The sequence below is a fragment of the Thunnus thynnus genome, chromosome 13, assembly GCF_963924715.1.
Source record: "Thunnus thynnus chromosome 13, fThuThy2.1, whole genome shotgun sequence".
NCBI classification, from domain to species: domain Eukaryota; kingdom Metazoa; phylum Chordata; class Actinopteri; order Scombriformes; family Scombridae; genus Thunnus; species Thunnus thynnus.
Genome location: NC_089529.1, coordinates 11,322,879 through 11,347,110, shown reverse-complemented (window position 1 = coordinate 11,347,110; position 24,232 = coordinate 11,322,879). Strand labels below are relative to the sequence as shown.

Below are 24,232 nucleotides of genomic sequence, written 5' to 3'. Positions count from 1 at the left end.
CACAGAAACCTGGCTTAAAAAAAGCATCACTAATTCTGATGTGTCCATAAATAGTTACAATACATATAGAAAGACAGGATTGGTAAAGGTGGGGGTGTTGATATATATGTTAAGAGTTGTTTTAATGAATCTATCCTGTATGCTGTTACTGTACCTAAATGCTTTGAATTTATTGCCCTGAAAATTGAATTTGTGTCCCACAATTCCACTGTGGTGATAGCGATCAACGGGCCTCCTTCAGCTGACTCCACAGCTAAACTGGAGGACCTAATCTCTCAATATGCTATTCAGAACTGATAATCATAGGTGACTTTAATCTTGACTGGTTATTTAACACTTCTGAACACCTAAAGGAACTGTGCAACAATTTGAACATTTCACATCTGATTGCTGACCCTACCAGGCCCAATCCAAAAGATCATAACAGATCCACTTTAATATATTTTATCTTAACCAGTAGGAGTAATAAAATTGTTGCCACTGGTGTTTTCGATCTTGGAATAAGCGATCACTGACCAGCTGATTGTGTTAGAGATACAGATTAAAGAGAACACAATCTAGAAATGTTGTCAAAAGAAATCTAAGAATCTTTAATGAACCTTTATCATAGTGATATTCATTTTACTTCTGAAATCCCAGATGTTGAAATGGCATTAGACTGTTTCTCAAAGAACTTCCTTGCAATCATGGATAAACATGCACCTTTCAAAAAGCTCAGAATAAAAGATCAAATCTTAGGTTTTCCCCTGAACTTTCAACTCTGTTTAAAGAAAGAAACAGAGCCTGGACACATCCCATTGACTTGCATTTAGGCAACTGAGAAATAAATGCACAGCCTCTGTAAGGAAAACCAAATCAAATTATTATTTACAATTAATTTTTTACCTGCACATGTCAAATGTAATAACTGTGTATTATCTGCCCAGCTTTTAATAAGCATTTTGCTGCCACTGGTCATTTGTTTAAGGATGTGTATACAGGATCCACACCTATTAATAGTGCTTGTATATAACCTGTAAACCACTTTTCTCAGTTCACTTTACAACCTATTTCTCCTGTTGAAGTAGCCGATGCACTACAAACCATTAATCCCAGGAAATTAACTGGAACAGATAAACTCGATCCATTCTTTTTAAAGATTTCCACTCCATTTATCACTGAGCAAATAGCATATTTAATCTTTTAATTTCAACTGGTATAATTCCCAGTAACTGGAAGTCTGCTCATGTAATTCCTTTGTACAAAGGAGGAGACAACAGCGATCTCAATATTTATAGACTAAAATCCAAACCTCCCTGTCTTTCTGATTCTGTACAACTTGCTGTCGATAACCTACAACTTTCTTTTAGTGCTCAAGATGCACTTGTCACCCTTAAACTAGTTCTCAATGCAAGCAAAACAAAGTTCATACTTTTTTCGCTAGAGTCACTGAGTATAAATAGTATTCGGCTTGATGAAACATTTACATTTAAATATCATATTAAAAATCTCATCATCAAACTGCGGCAAAAAGTTGGATTTTTGTACAGAAACAGATCCAGCTTCCCTTTGAGTTGTAGGAAAAGTATAGTTGAGCAAGTCTTTCTATTAGTCCTTGATTATGGTGATGTAATCTACAGACATGCTGCTGCTTCCACCCTCAAACCCCTTGACTCATTCTGCCCTCAGATTCATTAGCAGAGACCCCTACAACTCTCACCATTGCATTCTGTATGACAAAGTTCGTTGGTCCTCTCTGGCACAGAGGCGTGATAAACTTGTATGTTTTCATCCTTAAACCCCTTACTGGACATTCACCATCCAATAGAACATCTATGTTGGACTGGACCACAGGACACAAACTCACTCTACTGTCTTATGCTTCAAGTCCTGCAGGTTTATTCTGAACTTGGAAAATCTGCCTTTAGTTTGTGTGTACTAAACACACAGTATTATCTTCAACACATCCTCAGGATCGACACTCTCACTACCCCTGGACAATTCAAGACTATGATCTCAAACCATTTCACCTCAGTGTGCAGCTGTTTTCACTGAGTATTGTCCTCTTCTGATCTATTTAACCCTACACATTTTGTTTTTTTTTTAACTCTGTATCTCCACATCATTGCAAATGAGGGAAACCTCAATGATTTCTGAGGCTTAAATAAAGATTTGACTGACTGAATGAAAAAAGATACAGATTTCTCCTATAAAGTAATCCAACTAAGCTACAACAATCCTCATCCATTCAAATATACCTGCTATTCATTATTGAATAGCTCTGAGCTTTGGGCACTTTTAGACTTGTTGAGTTATATTTTTTCAATCCATCACTGAAAGAAAAGACAGAGGAAAGTGAATCACACATAAGTCCGTCATTGATGGTGGTTATAAAGTGATGCCAATAAAATTAACTTGTTGCTCACTTGGAAATTTATTTTAGCCAACTTCCTGGGAAAAGTCACGACAGTGTAGTTTGTTTCATCATGTTTGTCAGTTTGTTATATCTTAACTCGGATAAGTTACCTGATTATATTATATTTGCATTTTATATGTGTACCATTTAACAATTGTTCCAGCAGGAAACTCACATACATATTCCTCTCACCTCTGCAGTAAGCTTGTCTTACCTACTCAAAGTGGACGAAGCACTTTAAAACTAAAAATTTTGATTTTTGTGCCTGGTGTTCATTAGTTTTTTGGAGTCATTTATTTCTAAACAGATCATTTAGAGGCATAAGGAAATGTATATCTTATTTTGTTGTTTTAAATTATTCTATGGTTGCCCCTATTTCAAGTTAAAATGCCTTCATAAGATGTCATTGTAAATATAAGGCCAGATGTTTTGAGGCAGAATACTGTAACATGAAATATACCATATATACCATAAATCTAATTTATTTTTCTACAGGTGTGATCCTGGGTCCAAAAATAATAAGAAATATTTGTTTTAAAAAAAGTCTTTTGCAATTGATCTGTTAATATTTGACAAAAAAACAAACACACACAATATGTATCCTCACATCACTGGCTGGCTTTACTGTCTGGTGCTTGGGCTGGCTGAGGTCTTGCATCAGTACAAGACGTAATGTATTGTATCTTAATATTTTTTTCTCTTTTTCTCCTCTCAGACAAGCATGAGACCAAGCTGAAAGGGCTCATTTACTTTCAGGCGATTGAAGAGGTTTATTATGATCACCTACGCAGTGCCGCCAAGGTAACCAACTCTCTTTTTGTCATTACTTCATCAACTGTTTTCTTAACGTTCTGCATGGATGTTTATCAATTATACATTTATCAGTAGACTGAATGGGATAAAATCTGACGGGTTTAATTCAAAACTGCTATTTATTCATAATGGAAAAAAGTGAGCTCAGTATTTCAAAATCACAGATGACTCTGTACTCAAAATCATTATTTTCTAAGTGAAGGTTTGAACTATCTCTAACTCCAACAATCACGTATAACAAACTTTTATTTTACTAGCATGTATAATTTTGTTTGATAGGTCTTAATTGTAGATATACTAATTTTAGAATAAAACTACATTTCTACAGTCACTCACAATTTATTATAACAGTAACAAATGTCAGGGGTGAGCATCTGTGAGTATGTGAACATAATTAAAATGTCTTTGCTACATAAAAATTATAATGAATAGCTATTTTTAGAGGCATGTAAAGGATCTAAATGAACCTGGATTAAGTTGTTTTTGCTACTTTTTAAATTTAATTAATCAGTTACCTGAACTTGCAAAGATGCACAATGTTACAGGCTCTAAAAAAGGTCTATTTTAAACAGACTATCTGTCTCAATTATGTTTGAACTATTTCATATATTCTATTGTTCAGACAAGAGTCTCTGAGGAAAAAGATACAACAGGTGCAGTTTGCTTTCTCTGGTCTAAAAAAAAAGTCTCCCCCTCTCTCCCTGTGATCCTCCAGAGCCCCAATCCGTCTTTGACCTTCTGTGTGAAAACTCACGACCGCCTTTACTACATGGTGGCCCCGTCCCCGGAGGCCATGAGGATCTGGATGGATGTCATAGTAACGGGTGCCGAGGGCTACACGCAGTTCATGAGCTGAGGGACCACTGGGTGACAGATTTGGAGGATGACAGGGACCGGGCGAGCACCCAGACACCTGGAAGCCAACCTGAGCTGCTCTCTGCTGCTTGTCCGTTGAAGCGGAGCCGGAGCTGAAATCGGTGACACACAGTTTGATGGTGTGTGACAGATGGACATCTGAGGAGATGAATAATCTACGGTTCTCACAAAAAAAAAGCCTGATGCCTTCACGCAAATGAAGGCTTAGTAACGACAGGTGCTTTTCAAAGAATTTATGAGTTGTATTTATCTCTTAGCCAGAATGAGAAGGAAAATAGTTTGAGCAACCTGCCAGTGGATCTATGGAGGGAACTCTCAACTAGATCAATTACATTCTGTCACCAAAACACATTTTTAATAATTACAAAATAATTCTTGAGGCTTCAGGAGGAATACTTTGAAGATTTCTTACTTCATATAAGCTCAAACTGTTTACACCTCTGAAGCTGATCTATGTGTGCAGTGTTATCATTCTGACTGATGCCTTTTTTTTTTCTTCCCCTTTTTGATACATTTGTACTTTTTCCCTTAACTTTTGTCAGATGAAAATTTAATCTCTTAATCTTTCAAAACACTATTAAATAAACATATTTTATGAGCAAATATTCTAAAATATTTTAAAAAGAGATATAATTATGTTACTTATTCAATCGAAACATTACTTGGTGCCAAATACTTTATGTAATGTTTTGTCAGACTGTTACAATACAAATGTTGATATCACTCTATATATTGTTCCGAAGGGCTTTTCATTCAAATAACGCAACATTAATGTGTATTTTACACAAATATGTCAAAGAAAAACCTTTTATTAGTATTTTAACAAAATTCATAAATGAGATTATATTAAAGTCCTATAACATTATTGTAAAACTACCATGTACATCTAATAAATGAAAATATATGATGCAACATATGATGCAACGGTTGGTTTGTTTTGTCTGATAAACTGGCAGTTTGTTGCTGACAAATGGGCTAAACTGAATACACACAGTTACCAACGTGTTCTTGCTTCCTTAATTAGTCTTTCAGTATCCTCACAAACAAGTTAATTAATTACCAGCTTTCTTTAAAACAATCTCACACACCCTAATGAGCTGCTCCCATTCACATTTACATGAGAGCACACAATAGGTGTTCCCCTTTAAGAAACTGCAACTTTCTGTATTTACATAAGAACAGTCAGGTGGTTTAATTAGTTAATTGTCTCGTTAGCTCCGATTATCTACAGAAGCTGTTGCGGAAGTATTGACCCCACATGCTGAGTGTATTTCTGGCACAGTGTGTTTAATTATACGGCTCGCTGCGCACTAGGTAGGTCACATAAAAATAAAACCAGGCTAAAAAACATGAAATGAAATTACATGCAACTTAACATGTATGATTCAACATAGAGAAATTTGAAATCATACTTAAAAAAAAAAAAAAAAAAAAATCTTATGGAAAAGACGCCTCGCTAAAACTTTCCCGCTTTTTTCCGGTCAAGCAAAAACAAGTTCTTGTGTGAGTTTCTATATGAAAATATTCACACAGTGCGTCTCTTCTCGTGCCCGTATTAGTTCAAATAAGTGAAAGAGAGGTGCATGTGCACATGGATAAATAATGTATGACTGGTGTGTGTGTGTGCGTGTGTGTGTGAGTGTGTGTGTGTGTGTGTGTGTGATTAATTTATTGCAGGGATCACTGGAATATTTAACAGACGCGTAGGTAATCACAGAAACACACCTTGCCCCTGACAGGTACAAATTAGATTCAGCACTTGAAATGTTAATTTTTAATTCTCCGGTTTGTAGAGAAAAACATGTTATGTTTAGTGATATTTATTAAAATGAACATCCAATCCTCCTCCAGCACAGTGCAGGTAAAGGTTCCTACTAACTCAGACATTAGAGACGCTGGATACACTGACAGCGTTCACACCATTTGTGCCTCTCTGACCTTAGGAGGAGCTTTTCACACGTCGAGCCGTTCTTTGAGTCTCTGGTGCGCCCGGCTGAATAATAAACAGTGTGAGCTCATTACGGTGGTGATGAGCATGACTGACACCCAGCCTTATTATTGGTGAAATATTAATTAGCCAAGAGTGATCTCCCCTCACTTTCACACACACGCACACAGATTGACCTTTCCTCCAGGCCTTTAGAGCACAAATAAGACAGTCAGGCTGTGGATTAGTAAAGGTTTCACACGATTTTGTCAATATTAATGGGAGATATTAACCTCGTCTGAAAACAGCCTCAAAGATTCTGATGAAATGGAGATATCACTCGGCTCAGAGGGCAAGTTTATACCATCACCTGTCAAAAGAACTTCCACTCCCACGTCCTTCACAAGATTTCAGCACAGACATTTGTAATTTATAAGTTCTCATATCCACATGTGAGTTCAGAGTAATTTAGGAGATTAAAGAGAAATATCTCCTGCCCAACATGCCTGCACACACACACACACACACACACACTCGTAGCAGACAGAGACATACAAGATGAAAGCATCTTTCACTAAATGCATCTGATACACCAGTGAAAGTTCCATGCTCACTGTTTACAGCTTTGAACAAATCATCTTCAGTCTCTTTGAAGGGAATGCAAAATGACAGTCATTAATTCAACATGGCGTACACGATACACAAATCATTAAATTACAATAAAAAGAAACATGTTTTCGGATTTCATGGCAAGCACAACAATGATATCTGAAAAATATCCAGAGGGGAAAATAACTAAAAGCGCCAGCGTTGACCTAATGAGGCCAACGAAAACATCCATATGAACACTACAGCTGCACCCCAGTGTGGGGTAGTGTTTTTATTTTATTTCACTGACTGCCAGACATGAAAGTGAAGTACTTTCCAGTATCAACACAGTGTGAAAACTTTATGAAGTGTCGAATATCAAACTGTATGTACAGTATTCAGTCCCTGTTTTATTTGTCAAATAGTAAAAACAGTTACATGGTGTAAAAATGAAAGTGGATGTATCAGAAAATAATGACGTTATTGCTTCATCTCTATGTAAGCTCTATTTAAAATGTTCTGGTCTGTTACGTTATTGTTTTGGGGAACCATGACCTTCACCTTTACAATCAGTGTATATGTTTGTTTCTAAATTCACTGATGTAGAAATTTGATTTACAGTTGAATTAATAATCTCAATAAAAAAGTTACACGACTAAAATATAATAAATAAAATCAACTGTACAATCACTGTTACATCACAGACACTACAAAGACTGCATATGTCATTTGTGCAGATTACCCACAAGTCTACATTAAGTCAGCGCTTGCTTCACTTGATGGAAATGATAAATGATGATGAATACAAATGTAATGGTATCATACAGTTAAGCCAGCAGTTTTAATTGCTGTACTTAAACAGATTCATTAACATTTAGAATTTAAAGTCCAGTGTCAATACAGAATAAAGTTATGTGACAGTTAAGTTAAAAGATAACTTTGTGTTTTTAAAAAATCTGTCTTAATCCACTCACATCCTGGAGCCATTTCAAGTGATATAAGTGATGTGGGACAAAGCCCACAATCCTGATTCTTTGTTAGTTAAGTTAAAACTAATATGAGGTTTCAGCAGTCTGAGTTTGTCAGATCAAGTTGGTTTCTTCCAAAGTTACTAATGTATGTTTTTAGTTTTAAATTCCCTCTTTGTGCCTCCTCAGACGGTGTTTGCTTGCTGAGCCATGGCAGAGGGACAGTAAGTCAAGAGGACTGTGGATTTTGTGCCTCTTCTCTTATATTGAAATTGAAAAATATAAAAAAGGATCACTTTGCGGCCAGTATAAACATGACGACCAATTACAGCAACCAATCATGATTTCAGTATACTATACATATGAATATGTGAGTATTTTTAAGACATATTTGTAAAAAAAAAAAAAAAAGAAAAAAAACAGTGCAACTATTCTTTCAGTTTTGATAAGTGTATTAAGTTATAAATTGTCTTATGCCAATGAAGCATATGGCCTGAATAAATATTGGCTGTGTAAAGCTCAAAGGTGACAGACGTTGAGCCTCTGGGGTTTAAGTAGCTCTGCAGAGCAGCATGACACAGCTTGAGTGCTGTGAATGACATTGAGAAGTCATTTGGGACCTGTTTGTCATGTTTGCTTAAAGAGCTAAAATTTTGAGGAACACAAGTGAGGCACGAACAATAAGTCTAAGTAAAAATCTGTGACCCTTGACTATTATATTACAGTAAATATAGGTTATTTTGCTATTATTGTTGTTCTGTTTTTGTTCACTTCATTTGTAATTTCTGCAAATTCTATAACTTTCTCCCCCACAACTTCTTATACAAGGCTTTTCATTCTTGCTAAACAATTTTCCATCTAGAACAAGTGTCAATCTATTAACTTGTTTGCTGATAGTGAAGTAAACTTTTACATTATGGGCTTTAATTTTTATCATGCAAGGTCAGCACAGGCTGAGCTCTGTGTGCCATGCACGGCTTCATTTAAGATGCCTTTAGGAGTTAGTGATCTTCTAAAAGCTGTGACATCCCAGAGGAAGACTAAACAGACACTGTAGTCCTTTACATCAAACACCTCAAATTTACCATGAAGTCCTTGAGGAGCAGTAAATAAACATAAACATGTGACTGGCTGGTTCACATCTGTCACGGCTGAATGCAAATGAAGCCTAGTTTAAACATTCATGATTGAAAACTATATTATGCCTGTCACTTTTTTTTTTGAGACTTGATCAACTGTTTTTATGCCAAACACAGAAACAAATGGGAGTGATTTGTAGGCTACACACACACACACGCACACACACAAAAACAACCACAAATCCCCTCTGAGATGCTTCCATTCACAAGTTGTAACCATGAATTCCATGTTTTCATCGTATGTTCAAAGAGGGGCAAAAGTTAAGGACAATAAATTCTGAGAGAGATGATGATGAAATGATGGTGTAACCCTCACTAACGTGCCATACGTGCACTTGGCATGCAGCATCGACTTTTCTGACTTCTCCGCTCATACACAATATTCAGACAATGAATTTGGGTATCAATGGGCAGCTTAATGTCGCTACAGACAACAATTACAAATATCTCAAATACATCCAAGTCCAGTTTGGATCCAAAGTTGTTCATGTCGCCTAACAGGCTTCCTTTAATTCACCGATTGTTAAGTTTGGTTGTGTTGTTTTAACAACCTGGAAAATTTAGATTATCCACATCATGCTCTGAGACAATGTCCCCATTTGTTTATCTAAAATAAAAAATGGAGAATTAATGGTATTTTGCTGTGTGACTAACACATTTTATATATCTTATTGATGAATGACAGGAAATTGTAGTTAATAGCGGAGACAACAGGGAAATGTAGCGGCGCTGTCATGAACAGCACCTTGGATTTCTCTTATGATGCGCAAACAGAAAGCCCTCAGTGGACCAATTAATACAGACAGAGAGAGCAGTCAGCGATTTCCTGGGAGACCCTCCAACTTTACCAGCTACCACTATCTCAATCTGGTCTCCATTACGACCACATTTATCTAGATTGCATCAGGCTGCCTTTCTACAAATCTCACTCCACTTATATAGAAGCTTTGGTGGGCATTTTGCTGAACAGCTCTTCTGTGAGAAGGCTGTCCCTTTCAATGACTCAGATTAAAACGGATTTATGTAAATCAGAACATTTTACTCAAATTCAATACAATCTGTAGATACAGTGTGTCTGAGTTTGCTGAAAGGAGAAAAGCAAAAGTTTCTCTCTGCTCACTTGAAGTCTTAGTTTATGATGATTTTGTGACATCACAATGTACTTTTCAGTGAAATATGTGACATGTTGTGTCCAGTACTGGTCATTGATTCCCAATTTTTCAGTGAAGGAGAAGCAGTAGCAGAATTTTTAACTAGTTAAATCAACTTTTTTGTGTGGAAGAACCTTATCAGACACAAATTATTCTTCACAGCACAGTATTTTTATGCCTTACAACATGACTGGAAGGAATCTTTAACTTCATTCAAATGATATGTTTCACTTAGCCATTGTGAATAATGTGATTATGTGCAATCAATTCAAGTTGGATGTTTCCCGCCTTCCACTCAATACACAGACACGCTACTCGGCGGACAAATCTATTAGAGGATGGATGAGAGTGTCCCGTCAATATGGAAATTCAGCAGAAAAGGAAGTAAGCCTATTGGTTTTGGAAAAATGATAATGTCACAGAGATGCAACTCAGCAAATGAGATGGGGGAAGAGTTGTATGGAGAGGGGTGCAGAAACAGAGGTGAGGTGGGAGGAAAACAGTAGGTATGGAGGGAAAGAGAGAGAGAGAAAGAGAGAGAGATGCAAATCCCATGGCAACAGCAACCAGAAAACAAGTCTAAAATAGGGGGCAGTGTCCGCTATTGCTATAGCAACAGGAGAACAGCACATTCACTCAGCTTCGGGATTTGCTGAAAGGGGAAAAACAAAGCTTTATTCCTCACATAATTGTTATTGACAGTCATTACCGGTAAATTAATTTGGTTCCGCCAGCTGCGTCTCACTAAGTTAACCATAAAAATAAGGATTCTCAAAGTATATTAGGATGACAGTTAACAACATGAGGTGATTCATTTATCTTCCATTACTCGCTGACTCAATGTCATTTCAATACACAACAAACAGTAAAGTTGATACAAATATGAGCTGACAGCTATTGATTAAATAAGTCAATCAAATAAAAATGAAATCATGAGCAAGAGTAATTGTAAAATAATACAAAGAGACTGTATGTCTCTGATAACATACAGTAGAGTCCTATTTTAGTAGTCTGAGGCCAATGATAATAAATGACATATCAGTTTGCTCAACTATATAGACAGAAATTTTTACAAAAGGCTTGCCACAAGCTGTTCTGTTTTGACAATATAAATGTCAAAACTGCATCACAAAATGTCAAAGCTTTTCTCAGCTTTAAAAACTGCAGCACTGTTCTCCACACCCGGTTTGTTTACGTGAAACATGTGCACACTCTGCATTGCAGAAGAAAAAAAGAAAAAAAAGACAACAACAAAGTGATGCTTTGCCTTGCCTACCGTCGACCAATCAAATTTCACATGTTACCTATTCCAACCAATGACGGCGCGTCAGTCGGAGCACGCGCAGCCAATCGCTGTGAGCCTGGACCACTGATGCAACAGAGATGCAACAGCACACAAGACTTCTACTGAACAACAAAGTATGTTGTAAATCAAATAGTCCCACTCCAAAACAATACCATGCCACATAATAACGTACAGTCTCTGAGCTGTAGTGCGGGTCTGTATTTGACAGCCGCGTCCACGTAAACCAAGCCTATCAGCAGGTTGATGACTTTCATTTCAATGAGATGGCGACGCCCCGTCGGTACTGCCCCGTCTCTATAGCAACAACCTTCGATGGGGAAAACAATGACAGGGCGTAACGCGTTACAAGTAATTTAATTACTTTTTGGATTACGATTTAAACACTAAAACAAAGCCGGAACCACTTATTATTTCTCTTACACTTCAGAGGGGAGATTTCACAGTTAATTATTGACGCTGAATTTAGCCTTTGTCCTCTAAAACTATGGCTATTTCCTTGATTTTTTTTACAGATATTTCCATCCTTTCCATTGAAAGTTAACTACTATCCAATGTCATATTAATATATTTAAATTATATCCTCATTTTGTAAATTATGCTAAATCTTCTGCCTCTCTAATGGGTTGTTTTAAGTTTCCTGCTGTTTCGCGTTTGAAACAAGCAACAAGTAACGAGTAAAGGCGCTGTTTTCACAAAGGCGCACAGCGGTGAGTTTGTGGGATGTCCTTCGGCGAGGCGCGGAGGGCGGGGGCGGAGGGATCTACACTCAGTACGGTGAGGCGCGGAGGGAGGGGGCGGAGGGATCCACACACAGCACGGGTTGTGCCGGTGACGCAGTTGGTTGCTAGGTGTGAAAGAAACTGATGCTTTCTCACAATTAAGCTGCTCCTCAGTTTACAGGTCGACCACAACAAAGCAACAGCTCGTCCTTTTTTTGCGCTGTTCTGGATATCCCGAGCTAAAAAAAAAAAAAAAAAAATGGCTCTTTAAATTCGTGAACAAGTTGGACCCGAAAAGAAGTCGTGCTTTGCTTTTGCAACGCACCCCCAAAAGCTCTACAGTTTTTCTGCAAGAATGGAGTAAGTCACACTCTCTCTACTCGCCATTCATACAGCTGTGGCAAGTTTGTTACTATGTTGTTATTGTCGCAGTTTATCTCCTTGTGTTGCACATACAGTTGCAGAGAGGTCTGTTCTTTGACTGGTTGTTCTGCTATATACAATTTCTTCTATTTTAATATCTTCAAATAGTCTATTTTGCCTATCATGCTTCTTTAGTAACGTTCCTCCCAAGGTTTATAAGACAGCTGTGTTACTAAGATAAGTTATATGTAATGTAAATTACAGTACAACCTCTATGTACTGTAAACTGGTATCACATTTCAGCCACTTTCAGTTGTAGAGTCTCGTCAGGTTTTCATTTAGATTTCACATTATGTCATTTAAACTGCTTAAGTGATCAAAGGTGATTCATCTAAAAGAACATGAGATTGAGCTAATCTGCCTTAATCCAATTGAATGATCTTTCTCTCTCAGATAGAGAGATGCTGTAGTTAAGCTGGTGCTTTTTGTCAACAGCTGGGCCCCTGACAGCGTCATAGGTCCCATGTGTTTTGAGGATGTCAAGTGCATTTTGCTTTGAGACAGTTCAAAGCCCAGAGGACTCAGGTCTTACTATTGTATCACTGACTGTGTCAATTCTGAGGGTTTTGGGTTTTGGAATAGTTTATTTTCTACTCTGCTTTTTTCAGTAATTGACATTTGCTATAAATGTACTTGTTCGTGAGAGTTAATTGTGAATTTTACTGAAACCCATGATTCGTACAAGAGGACTTGCTGGTGATTTCTTCATTGTCGCCTCTCTGTCAAAACAGACTGAGTCATGTTGAAAAACTTGCTGAGGACAGCAATCATCATCATCAATCAGCCATCAACCGACAGAACAAGTTGGATCATTTTAGCCGGACACATTTCTGATCCCCGCTTCTGTTTCACCTTCTAGGTTTCATTATGCTCACCCAGCCCTGCTCTCTGTGGCCCATCTGTCAGACCCTGCTTGCTCTCAGCATATGCTTGGACTTGGACTGAATCAAAGCACCAGCAGACAAAATGATGGCAACATCAGCTCCTGTTTGGAAGACTCTTCGTGTCTGCCCGGCAGACCCCCTCGCTCTCTCTCACCCACAGGCTAACCACAGCCAATCACAGGGGTGCAGGGGGGAGGTGTCAGAGGAGAGTCAGCACTTAATTGGTGAGTTGCAGCGAGTACGCTTTTTTATATTTTTCCCCATTTCAGGTGGGCTCGGCACTGCAGCACATTCGTCCTTCTTGAACAGTAAGTAATAAAGTAGCTATGCCCAATATATGCTCGAACTTTATTCTAAAAAAAAATATTGCTTTGCATTTACTATTGTCGATCAGGTTATGCCTTTAGGAAACTGCTACATGCAATGTTGGATGACTGATATTTATTTAATATTTGCATGAACGTTATTACTTAGCTGTAACTTTTTCCTTCATCTGTTAGTTTGTAACGACTGCAATATTTTCCCCTCCTTAATAGGTGATGGTCTCACTGACTGGATGACGGAAGAAGTGGATTTCTCCTCGTACCTCCCGAACCCTCCTTCCCCTCCCTCCTCCACCAATGCCTCCCTTCCCCCTTCACCCCTTCAGAATGATATCCAGGTGCCCTCTGACTTGGAGGTCATGACCTCTCTGCTGCAAGAGGAACTTGCCCAACTAGAGGACTACTTCCTGTCTGAACCACTGCCAGAGAAAGGGCCAAGGCTGGGAAAATGCGACAGGGGTCCACTGCCAGCGGGTCCTCAGCCGTTCAGTCAGCTGCCATACGCATCATACTCTACATCCAACCAATCGGAATCCAGCCCACTTCTTGTTACCCTGGCAACCGGAGAACTGGACCTGCTGAGCATCTGTGGTGGGCCCATTGGGCGATCCAAAATTCCAAGACACGCCCCGTACAGCTGCAGTCGCCCCAGTGGGTGTGGTAGGAAAAGAGTTCCTGATGGTGTGAGGGTCAGTGAAGGCTACGATAGCAGTTTGTTGGGTTCCAAAGGAAATAACTCAGGTAACTCAGCCGTGACCCTCGCAGGCAACAACTACGGCTGCGTAGAAGAAGAGCAGCTGGTAGGGAAAAGCTACTGTCTGGGCAGCGCAGTCGAAGTCAGAAGATGTGCCGTTCTACCAAAAGACGACAAAAATTGCTGTTTCGGTCAAGATGTCATAGGTGGTGCAAAGGGTGTTGGTGGTGGGTTTGGTTTTGGTGGATCACTTGATGCCCCTCATAAGAAAGAGGATCTGTTGATGTATAGCATGAGAGAGGTCAGCGGAGGCACTGGTAGCAGCGAGGTGTTGAACAGTATCAAAACTAGTGTGGAGGTGACAAAAGCTACTGTTTCATGGAAGACCCAGAGCAGCGAAGGTTGTTATCTTCCAGCAACACCACAGTCTGAGGCCTATCATAGCTTCTTAGGCAACATCAATGAACACGTCAAAGCAGAGAGTCTACAGATAGGGCAACATGATTTACACTGTAACTTCCTCGAGGATCAGGGCCCAGAGTGTCTTTTAATGGCTAGGGAGAGTCTGAACTTGGAGTCTTCAGGGCACAGACAAGCGTGTAGGTTGAAGGAGGACCACTGTGCTGTCAAATACGAAGAGGACATCATTCCAGCAGAAGGCGGGGAGCGCAAACAGAAGAAGAGAGATCAGAACAAAACTGCCGCTCACAGGTAAGTTTTAGTTTCCGCTTGACAAAATATATAACTTCGGGCACGATTTCACAGGTAAAGATCTTCGTTTTAATCGTTCTTTTTCTTAACGCAGGTATCGCCAGCGAAAAAGGGCAGAGCTAGATTCTTTGGAGGAACAGTTGCATTGCCTTGAAGGGAGGAACCGGGAGCTCCGGGACAAGGCAGAGTCCGTAGAACGTGAAATCCAGTATGTCAAAGACCTGCTGATTGAAGTTTACAAGGCCCGTAGCCAAAGGCTCAAGCAGGACACGACCGCGTAACACCAAACTCCTGCAAGTACATTTAAAGAGGGAATAACAGGGAAATTGTGGAGCTTTTTGTGTCTTTATGATTGTCCAGAATTGAATGTTTCAATTTTTTTTTTTTCATGGCGGGCGGGGTAAATGCATGCTTTGCTAATGTGAATTATTTTTTACATTTTAAATCAACACTCTATTCAATGCTTCCATTGCTTTCGCACTCTAATCACTTGAGCCTGCACTGTGGCATTGTAATGCTTTAAATGACAATCATTTTTAATAGATCTCACACTGCGTGAATCTACTAATTGAAATAGGGTTATTTCTGAAGAAGTAATGTTATTCATTATGCAGGTTTAATATTTTGAATAGCCTTACATTGGAATTGATGTCAGCAATAGAACTAAATGTTTTTTTTTTTTTAATTTGAAATTTTTATTTGCAGTTACTGTGTCACACTTTTTAATGGATGAAGTAGTCAAGTACTGTATGTTGTGTCAACGGGTGAAACAGCATCATTTCATTTTGAACACATCTTTCAATCCAAATACTTTTCTAGAAAAATTTCTAACCTCCCTTGAACAGCACATGATATTTCAATTGCTATGAATATTTTAAAAGATTAGAATTGTTGTTGACTTTTACAATTGTGGAAAGAACCGCTGATAGAGATAGAGAGAAAAAAAACTTTTTGTTATCAAAAATGTACCATTTTTTATGATTTTAATATTGTTGGTGCTTTTTGACAAAGCATTTCATTGACTTCAGGTTTAATGCAACCCTAAATATTTATTACTTAGTGGGATTTGTATGTTTTTGGTATGTAGTTCCCTTTTCCCCCTTTTTCTTTTTTTTTATTATAAAGGACAATCATCTAAATTTTTACCCGGCTTTAGTAACATTACATTGTCTACTGTATTTGTTTTATTTTCCTGATAACTTGCATTACTTTTTAAGTAACAAATCACCTGTTTTTTCTCCAGCGGTGATTGCAAATAATGTCCAAAAGTACAGATTCTGTCACCGAAATAGAACTGATTTATCTCAAATTGAATGTGGAAACACTTAATTGTATTTTGGGCAATATTTGTCACTTGCATATTGCAAAAATTATAAAATCTATTTTGCAGCTCAGGATATGAAACAGTCCTACAAATGTCAGTAGATGATTCATAGCAGGAGACTACAAACTTAAAGCTCCTCTGTTCTTCAATTTACATGGTAAGATTTCAATGACACAGGTTTTCCTTTTGTAAAAATAAAAAAAGTTTTTTCTTATGAACAAATATTGTAACCAGTAGAGTTTAGCAGCTTCCCTCTGCATGTCTTTACATAAATGTTCTCTCTCTCTCTGCAATAGAAAAATTAGGATTTCAGATACAAGTCTTTCTCTAACTGCTTGTTAAGGCAATAAGTTTTCTAGGCCTCTGGCTGATCTGCACTAATTTGTAAAAACTTTTGTATGTTCAGGGAGTGGAGTGTGATAGCCTTTTCTTTGTAGAAAATTAACTGAAAAAATCTCATTAGATTATTTGTTTAGGCTTTTGCTGTTAGCTTCGGTGCAAGAGGAAATCTTTTCCAATTCATTTGTTGCAAAGCAAATATTAAGGTCACTGTTAAAATGCCTACCGAGGATCATTTTTTTTCTATGCATATTTATTTGAAGACAATCTTGAATATAAGCGCTGAATTTATTTCTATTTAAGTTTCTGTTTGCCCCTCCCCCCCTGCGGTGTACTATCAACTCCGGTTGTTAAAACCAAAAATGTTTAATGGCAGCATAATTTCAAATAATCTGAACTCACATTATAACACTTTGTAATTTCACTTTCATTTAATCATGTTACCTTTGTGTGTCGTCGACATGTTTCATTTCAGAAATAAAGTGTGTCATCAACTCAGTCCGTTGTGTTTTGTCTTTGTTTGGAGTTTTTCTCTCCGAGTCAATTAACTGGAAATTATTTTTGCTTTCACTGACTGATGCAAAAATTACAATAAATTGTATAATTCGTCTTAAAAACAGGTTTTGACCTTTTGGATGTAATGAAATAAATGGATTATTTTTTGAGCAAACAAAGTTCAAACCTGCAGGGCCTGATGGACCCGACAAGCGCGTCGGGCCCGACACTTCAACTCTACTGAGAGGAAATCAAATCAATTATTAGAGTTTTTACTGAGCTCTTCGTATTTAGTCGATGTTATGCTGCAAAATGAAACAATATCGAAAAAGACTGAACAATTAATGAAACGTCCAAACATCCGAAAAAAATGTTTGTGTTTGCAGTTTTCAGCGCGGTGCAGCGGAGTTGAAGTCAAGACATTTTATTTTTACAAGTCATTTTATTTATAAAGCAAAATCACAAAGCGCAACATTATCTCACAGAGCTTTAAAATCCTCGTTTCGGATAAAGAAAATCCCCCTTCCCAAAAAAACATCAACGACATCTGCGCTGCAACTAAATACAACCCAAATTCAGCCAAAGACTAACCTGTGCTGCTGTGACATAGACTTTAGAGAAACAACTGATGCAGAAGTTAATCCACCATCTATTTGATGCTCTTATAAAGACAATGTATGATCATTAATGGGCAGTAGGAAAAGTAAAATCTGTAAGTCTACATTATGGTGAAATGATAAACAATCGCTCCACAAATTACAAAGAAAATATGTTGTTGTTTAGTGGAATTTCGATTACAGTCACATGTTTTCTAATGAAATTAGAACAACTGGTGAAATGAAATGAAGCATCAGATAACATTAAGAGCAAACTGTTAAGGAATACTTTCAGCAGAGCCAACACAGATATTCATTGAGAAAAGTCACTTTTTATCTGCACCATTTTGATCTGCAGCCTACACTAAAAAAAAAAAAAACAGGGGAAATAATTGTTGTCAGTAGTTCTCTCCCATTTTGAAAAGGGTAGTAAAGGAAGGAGGAGAAGAATTATTTACACATGACATTTTTAACTGCTTTCATTTTCAGTGAACTGTCTGGACTCACTCACAGCTGTCCAATGAGCTGATGATAGTCACATTGGGGAGGTGCGTGTTGTGAAGCCTGAAGAAGTTTCTTATTGGCATCAAGGGATATCAGGACCTTCAAATAAATGCAAAAGAAAGTGAAAAACTTGAAAATACTTTTGAATATGTTGAAAGTAGCATCACAATCATGCATGGAGGTATGACTGACGGAGAGAAAATTGTCTTAAAATCAGGCAAAATATTTTACAAACCCATGAAAGATTTTGCGGTGATCTATGAAAAAAAATGCATGAGCTCAAGGCAACACTACTAAAGGCATTAAAAGGAAATAGTGTTAATTGTTTTATTCCATAAAGAAACTAAATATATTTGATATATACTTAATAAATATTTTTCGTGATGAAAACATTAACAATTACAAAAAGGTCCTTGTAACCAAAACATTTCAAACAGAAACAAACTCCTTGTGGACATCTGACCTCCTGTAACCTGTTCATTTCATTACCTGACGTATTGCGTCCTGCTGGCTGTACAGGCATAGGGTTGCTATGGCAGCTTGTCTCACTGAATTATGGGAATCTGTACATGCAGCTCTCAGAAGTAAGCTGGACACGTCCTCCTCCAACAGCATGGGTACAGCGCCATCAACATTTACCAGGTTTCCCAGAGCTGCGCAACAGTGACGACGAGTGAGGGCATCAGGGTCAGTGATCAGGGGTGCCAGCATGGCCGCCGTCCTCCCGGCTTCCTCTGTCCACCTCCTCCTTTCCTCATCATCCACACTTTGTTCTATTATAGTATCCAAATCTCCTCCTGCCTCACGGTGTGAACACTTGAGTTTATCTCTGCCCTTCTCTTTTCCCCACCCTGTAGTGTCACTGCCCTTTCCATTGGACTGACTCATTTTCAAGCCTGCCCCCGCCGCAATATGTCCCAACCAGTTCCCAACTGCCCTGCAAGCCATCCGCCGGACCGGCATGCATGAATCATGAAGAGAGTCTATCATGCTTTTGAAAATCTGAGGTTGCAGGGTGGTCAGTGTGTGAGGCCTGAACGGATCCAAATGTCCCAAAAGTCTGCATGTGGCAGCTCTGATCTGGTCATAAGAGTGAGCAAGCGCCTGGTGGAGCACTGAGGCTTCCAGGTGAAGCTGAAGGCAGGCGGGGTGGGGTGAACAACGGGCTACTTGGGATAATAGAGTTAGGAGCTCTACGGCAGAGTCCCACAGCACATCCAGCTGCAGCAAGTCAGAGAGCAGAGAACTGGCAGTTCTGGTTGGTGCAGTCTGATGTCTGGAAGCAGCGAGCTGGCTGCCCCTGGCTGGTGAGAAAAAGCCAACAGCGGCTAATCTGAGGCGGGAAGCAGAGCGCTCGGGATCACACAGGAGCAAACGGCTCAGCAAGGAGAGAGGCAGCTCTAGTAGAGGAGGAGGAAGAGTTTGAATCACCTGTCAAAGAATAAAAAAAACAACAACAAAATAATCCAGACACCTCGTCACAGATCAAACAGCAGACAACAAGCAACACAATGCTCTCCCAAAAGTACAGAGACATTAAGATGTACAGTAATATGTGCCTGATGAGAGTGTATTGCAAGAGTTATCCTGTGTTGCATCAGAGAATTATGTTTGCCACAACAGTCAGCGGGGTGTAAACTGGAGCATGGGAAGGCCCTAACCTGCAGGAGGCCTGCAACAACACCACAGCTGTCATACAACTGCAGAATCCTGGACATGGTGTGTGAAGGCAGGTCCAGGGCAAAAGGAAAGCACAGCAAGTGGCAGCTCAACACGGACAAGCTGTTGTGACTCAAATCCACCTCAAGTCTCCAAGGACTGCCTTCAGCAAACAAACAGAGGCTGCAGGGTATAAAAGATGTTATTGCAACGGTTCCGCTCTAAGATTGATGGTAAAAATGAAACAGCAGGATAATTAGGTAATCGTGTTCACAAACCAGTCAGCGCTCAGCAGCCAGCCAAGAGCGTATACACATTTTGATTCGCTCGCACAAAACAGAGGAATACATGAGTATGGATCCTTGGTGAAGACGAGGAGCACAGTAGACAGAAAGGAATACAGCCCTGATGTGAAAAAAAAAATGAAAAAAACCAAACTTTTTAACACATAAAAGTGTGTTTAAATAGGTTGGGATTCATAGGTTGTGTATGTTTTACCATTTGCTGAACAGAAATCTCTGTCTGGTGCCGTCCTTGCAAGTGAAGTGCCAATTCTTTTCCATAGATCCAGAAACATAACTGGATCTAAACAGGAAGATCTGGAGCCATTTTCATGCTGTTTGAAGGAAATATGGGCAAGCACAGAGGTTAATTACAGTTATATCTCTGAAGTCCATTCAAGCAAATATTTTTTAACATTTTTGTTTGTGTCTGACCTCAGAGAGTGTGTGTAGAAGTAAAGACAGGAGGCCATCACAGAGTCCCCAGCCAGAGGGTAGTGATAGTTGAAGCTGACAAGGCAGATGAGAGGATAGCAGCTCAGACAAAAGTGGATAACATATAAAAAAAAAAGTAAAATTATTGCCAAATATACAAATTACTTCTCAAAGATTCAGTACCTCATATGAGTCCAAGAGTAGATTTTTCAGCAAGGACGTTAGATTGTCCACATCAACTTCAACATAAACCTCGTGTTGTGTGAACACGGATAAAACAGATGCAGCCAGAGGCTAAAGAGGAGACAACAACTATGTCACAAAACTGGAAAGCAAACTAAATATAACTATGTACTATATTCTAACTTCAAGTGTACTTACCGCCAAAGGATTGAGGTCTGTTCGACTGAGAATTGTGATGAAGGGCTTGGTGAACTCTTCCACTCTAAAGTCAGAGAACAGTTGTTGAACTACAATAGTTAAAACAACTGTGATGTTCAATAAAATCACCTGAAGTGAAGAAAAAGAATAATCAAACCTATGTCTATGTTCTTCTTCCACCCAGTCACAGTGCTTCTCCCAGTAGGTCAGCAGCACAATGGTAATTTCTCCTAGTGCTGGCACAATCCATGGTTGCTGAGCAGCAAAAAAGTAGGAAAAGATACCAAAAAAGTAAAGAATACAGTTGTATAGATGCCTGACTGATGCATTGTTGAATATAGTTCTATTTCCAAACAATAACCTTGATGAAATGTGAGTTTTCCACAGTATCATGGACCAAGTCAAAGAGGAGATGGGGAAGTCCAATCTCACGGCTGATGTGGTACGAATTCTCCAGGTCAGAGTTCAGAATCAGGTTGCGTAAGACCCTCAGCGGTTGGTGAATCTGCCACGCTTCTTTGACAACACCACCTGTGAGCTGACCAAACAAAAGAGACTAAATGCAAAACTGTTCCAAGTCATTTCATGATCAGTTGAAAATTGCAACCAATTACCTGAGCTTTAAACGCAAGAATCTTGGATTTCAGTTTAGGAATAATGGCACTGTAGTTTAATAAATCTTTCTGCTGCCTGCTTGGATCTGATTCTTGTGCCAGTTTCTCCCAGAACTCCTCACTGTCATCATCCTGAAAGAACAAGAAAATAACTGATGGGACACTTCTATGATAATTTCTTAATTACCCAGGCAGATGTGTTACTGGAAGAGAATATATAACTGACCTGTCTATGTAGTGTGGCCTGACTGTCCTCAGTGCATCTTCGCAGTAGCTGTGGTCCAACTTCTACGGAGGGGAACTCCTGTTCATAGTCCCGGCTGATCTGACCCCTGCAGCAGAAATACCCATAACTATGAACAAACACCTCAGTCTGTTTTGTTGCTGTATAGTGTATATTTAAATGCTGTCTCTTGCTCTTTTGTAGCATTAAGTTCCATAAACACCTGTGTTTTGATCTCACGTGGGCTTGATTATTGGGGTTTTGATTGGCAGCTGTCATGACTGAGTGACCTGAGGTAACAGAGACGTCACTTGAGGGAAGCTTGGCTCTATGGGACGCCGCTGCCGGTGCACAGTTAGCTCTTTCATTTCCCGCTCCATCCTTCTTTTTCTGTAAATGTACATGGGTCAGCTTAAAGCTCCTCCATAAATTTACATGTGACTAATTCTGTTGATAAAAAAATACATTTTTGACTCACTTTCACATCATCACCGCTCACCGCTTTCCCTCCGTTACTGTTGTCCCTCTGTTCCCTGACCTTTCGCAATAATCTGCTCTCTCCTGAAGTTGGCGCCGACTTAGCTGCCACTTGCTTAAGTTTCAGCGCCACCAGGTCTGGGCTGGGTGTGACTGTCAGAGGGCTGAAAACATTTGTGTCTGACAGCACTGCAAACGACATCATATGTCAGTAATCTCAAATACAGACCAGTGTCATGCATATATTGAAAATTCCTATTAAAACACATTTCTATGTCATCACCTAGAACACCATCAGCAACAAAAGGGTGATGCAGGAGGTCTGGCCATGACAACCGCTTCTGAGGGTCTTTGGTCAACAAACCTTTCAGGAAATTCTGAAATGGGATGACAAGACTTTGAGTGTACACTGTGTAATAAGCTTGCCAAGTGACAATAGTGTTTGAAAACACAATACTTTGGCCGACTGCAGTATGTGTGGCCACTGGAAACAAGACATACAGTAACACTGTAGCTGTACTGTACTGTACCGTGCAGGTGTCGCTCATTGTGTCTGGCCATCTGACTGAGTCTCTCACAATGAGCTGCACCAGGTGGAAGATGGAGTTAGTGTAGAACGGAGGCGCCCCCGTGTGGAGCTCATACAGGATACAGCCCAGAGACCAGAGATCAGCAGTGTGATCGTATGGCTTCTCCTCCACCAGCTCAGGGGACATGTAGAGTGGCGTTCCCTTGATAGAAGTCAGCACCAGCGTAGAGACGCTCATGGCCCTGGCAAACCTGATTCAAGATTGCATCACATATTGTTTGTATATGTGGGTAAGGATTATTACAAACAGATTTTCCATTGAGGAATCAACAGCTACCTACCCAAAGTCACACAGTTTCACCACCCCGCTTTTCCCCAACAGTATATTTTGTGGTTTCATGTCACGATGAAGAATGCGATGGGAGTGCAAATAATACAGAGCTGAGACCAGCTGGCAGGCAATCTCACGGACCTAGGAAGAAGGAGAGAATCAGCAAATAATGGTCATGTGAAATCATGATCTCAAGTATTCAACTTGGAATGTGAATGTGTGATAACACTGAAAATGAATACCTGACTTTCTGGTAAACTCCCATCATCCTCAAGGATCTGGAACAACTGACCCTCTGCATACTCAGTCACAACCACAACCTGTTACACACATATAAGGGATTCTTCTCTGACTATTCACTCAAAATGTAAAGATCATAAACTGTTAGAAATAGCAAATTAATGTTTTGTGAACTAAGATGTATTCTTGGTGTTTTAAACAGAAGATTATAATATGTTGACCTCAGTTTCAGTCTCAAAGCTGTCAAAAAGCTGGACGATGTTTGGATGTTGGAGACCTCTCATGATGTCAATTTCCCTCTTGAGGCTTCGGAGCTCCTTCTCAGAGCGACCCACCTTTGGCATGAACTTCAGAGCCACCACCTGATGGACACAAACACGGCATGAGGCCAAACAAACCAGTCTACCAAACCATATTACTACAAAAGCTACTTATTTACTTACTTGGCCAGTAAATCTTCTCCTTCCCTTGTGAACTCGACCAAACGAGCCCTCTCCCACCAGCTCCAAAACGTGATATGAATTCATGTTGACGACGAGCGGCATCAGGAGGCTACAACTTTCCTAACCGTTAGATTCGGTCAGTTATCTGTTAGACGGTTGTTTCATCCCTCCTGAACAAATACAGATTACGTGTACTTTTGAATTTTAATTTCTACAACCCACAAGTTATGGTTTACAGCCTACAGTTGATGCTAATGCTCATTTAGGGCGATACAGCTTGTACTGCTGTTGTGTGCCACTCATAGACTGTATGTACTGTGCCACTACTTTCTTTTTTTCTAACTTTTTGGTTATGGTAACAACAAAACTGCTCGACAGTAAGTCTAACTGCCGCTTCACAAAATTAACAAAAGACATAGTAAAGTTTGACTGGCCACACATACA

At 39.3% G+C, this 24,232-nt stretch overlaps 3 protein-coding genes across 10 annotated transcripts in view; 2 read left to right on the top strand and 1 right to left on the bottom strand.

Moving 5' to 3' along the window:
• phldb1a (pleckstrin homology-like domain, family B, member 1a) overlaps positions 1-4,998 on the top strand; it is a 34,371-nt gene extending 29,373 nt beyond the window's left edge. For all 8 annotated transcript variants that reach the window (XM_067607876.1, XM_067607877.1, XM_067607878.1 and 5 more), the window contains 2 exons: positions 3,111-3,196; positions 3,924-4,998. In XM_067607876.1, the coding sequence (XP_067463977.1) occupies positions 3,111-3,196; positions 3,924-4,064 (227 nt within the window). In that variant the 3' untranslated portion in view covers positions 4,065-4,998. The remainder of the gene's footprint in view (positions 1-3,110; positions 3,197-3,923) is intronic.
• A 5,827-nt stretch (positions 4,999-10,825) lies between these two features.
• On the top strand, positions 10,826-17,078 carry atf5a (activating transcription factor 5a). Its single transcript, XM_067607873.1, has 4 exons — positions 10,826-12,242; positions 13,165-13,413; positions 13,726-14,917; positions 15,012-17,078. Exons 2-4 carry the CDS (start codon positions 13,272-13,274, stop codon positions 15,196-15,198), a joined length of 1,521 nt encoding a protein of 506 aa, XP_067463974.1. The 5' UTR covers positions 10,826-12,242; positions 13,165-13,271; the 3' UTR covers positions 15,199-17,078.
• A 419-nt stretch (positions 17,079-17,497) lies between these two features.
• Positions 17,498-24,134, bottom strand: stk36 (serine/threonine kinase 36 (fused homolog, Drosophila)). Its single transcript, XM_067607871.1, has 20 exons — positions 23,789-24,134; positions 23,567-23,707; positions 23,348-23,425; positions 23,116-23,246; positions 22,776-23,025; positions 22,529-22,622; positions 22,247-22,434; positions 21,992-22,158; positions 21,772-21,877; positions 21,546-21,677; positions 21,293-21,469; positions 21,089-21,186; positions 20,932-20,995; positions 20,734-20,844; positions 20,551-20,625; positions 20,333-20,450; positions 20,113-20,239; positions 19,837-20,017; positions 18,665-19,606; positions 17,498-18,274 (listed from the first exon to the last, which is right to left on the bottom strand). The coding sequence occupies exons 1-20, from the start codon at positions 23,888-23,890 to the stop codon at positions 18,179-18,181; spliced, it is 3,378 nt and encodes a 1,125-aa protein (XP_067463972.1). The 5' UTR covers positions 23,891-24,134; the 3' UTR covers positions 17,498-18,178.
• Between the last annotated feature and the right edge of the window lie 98 nt (positions 24,135-24,232).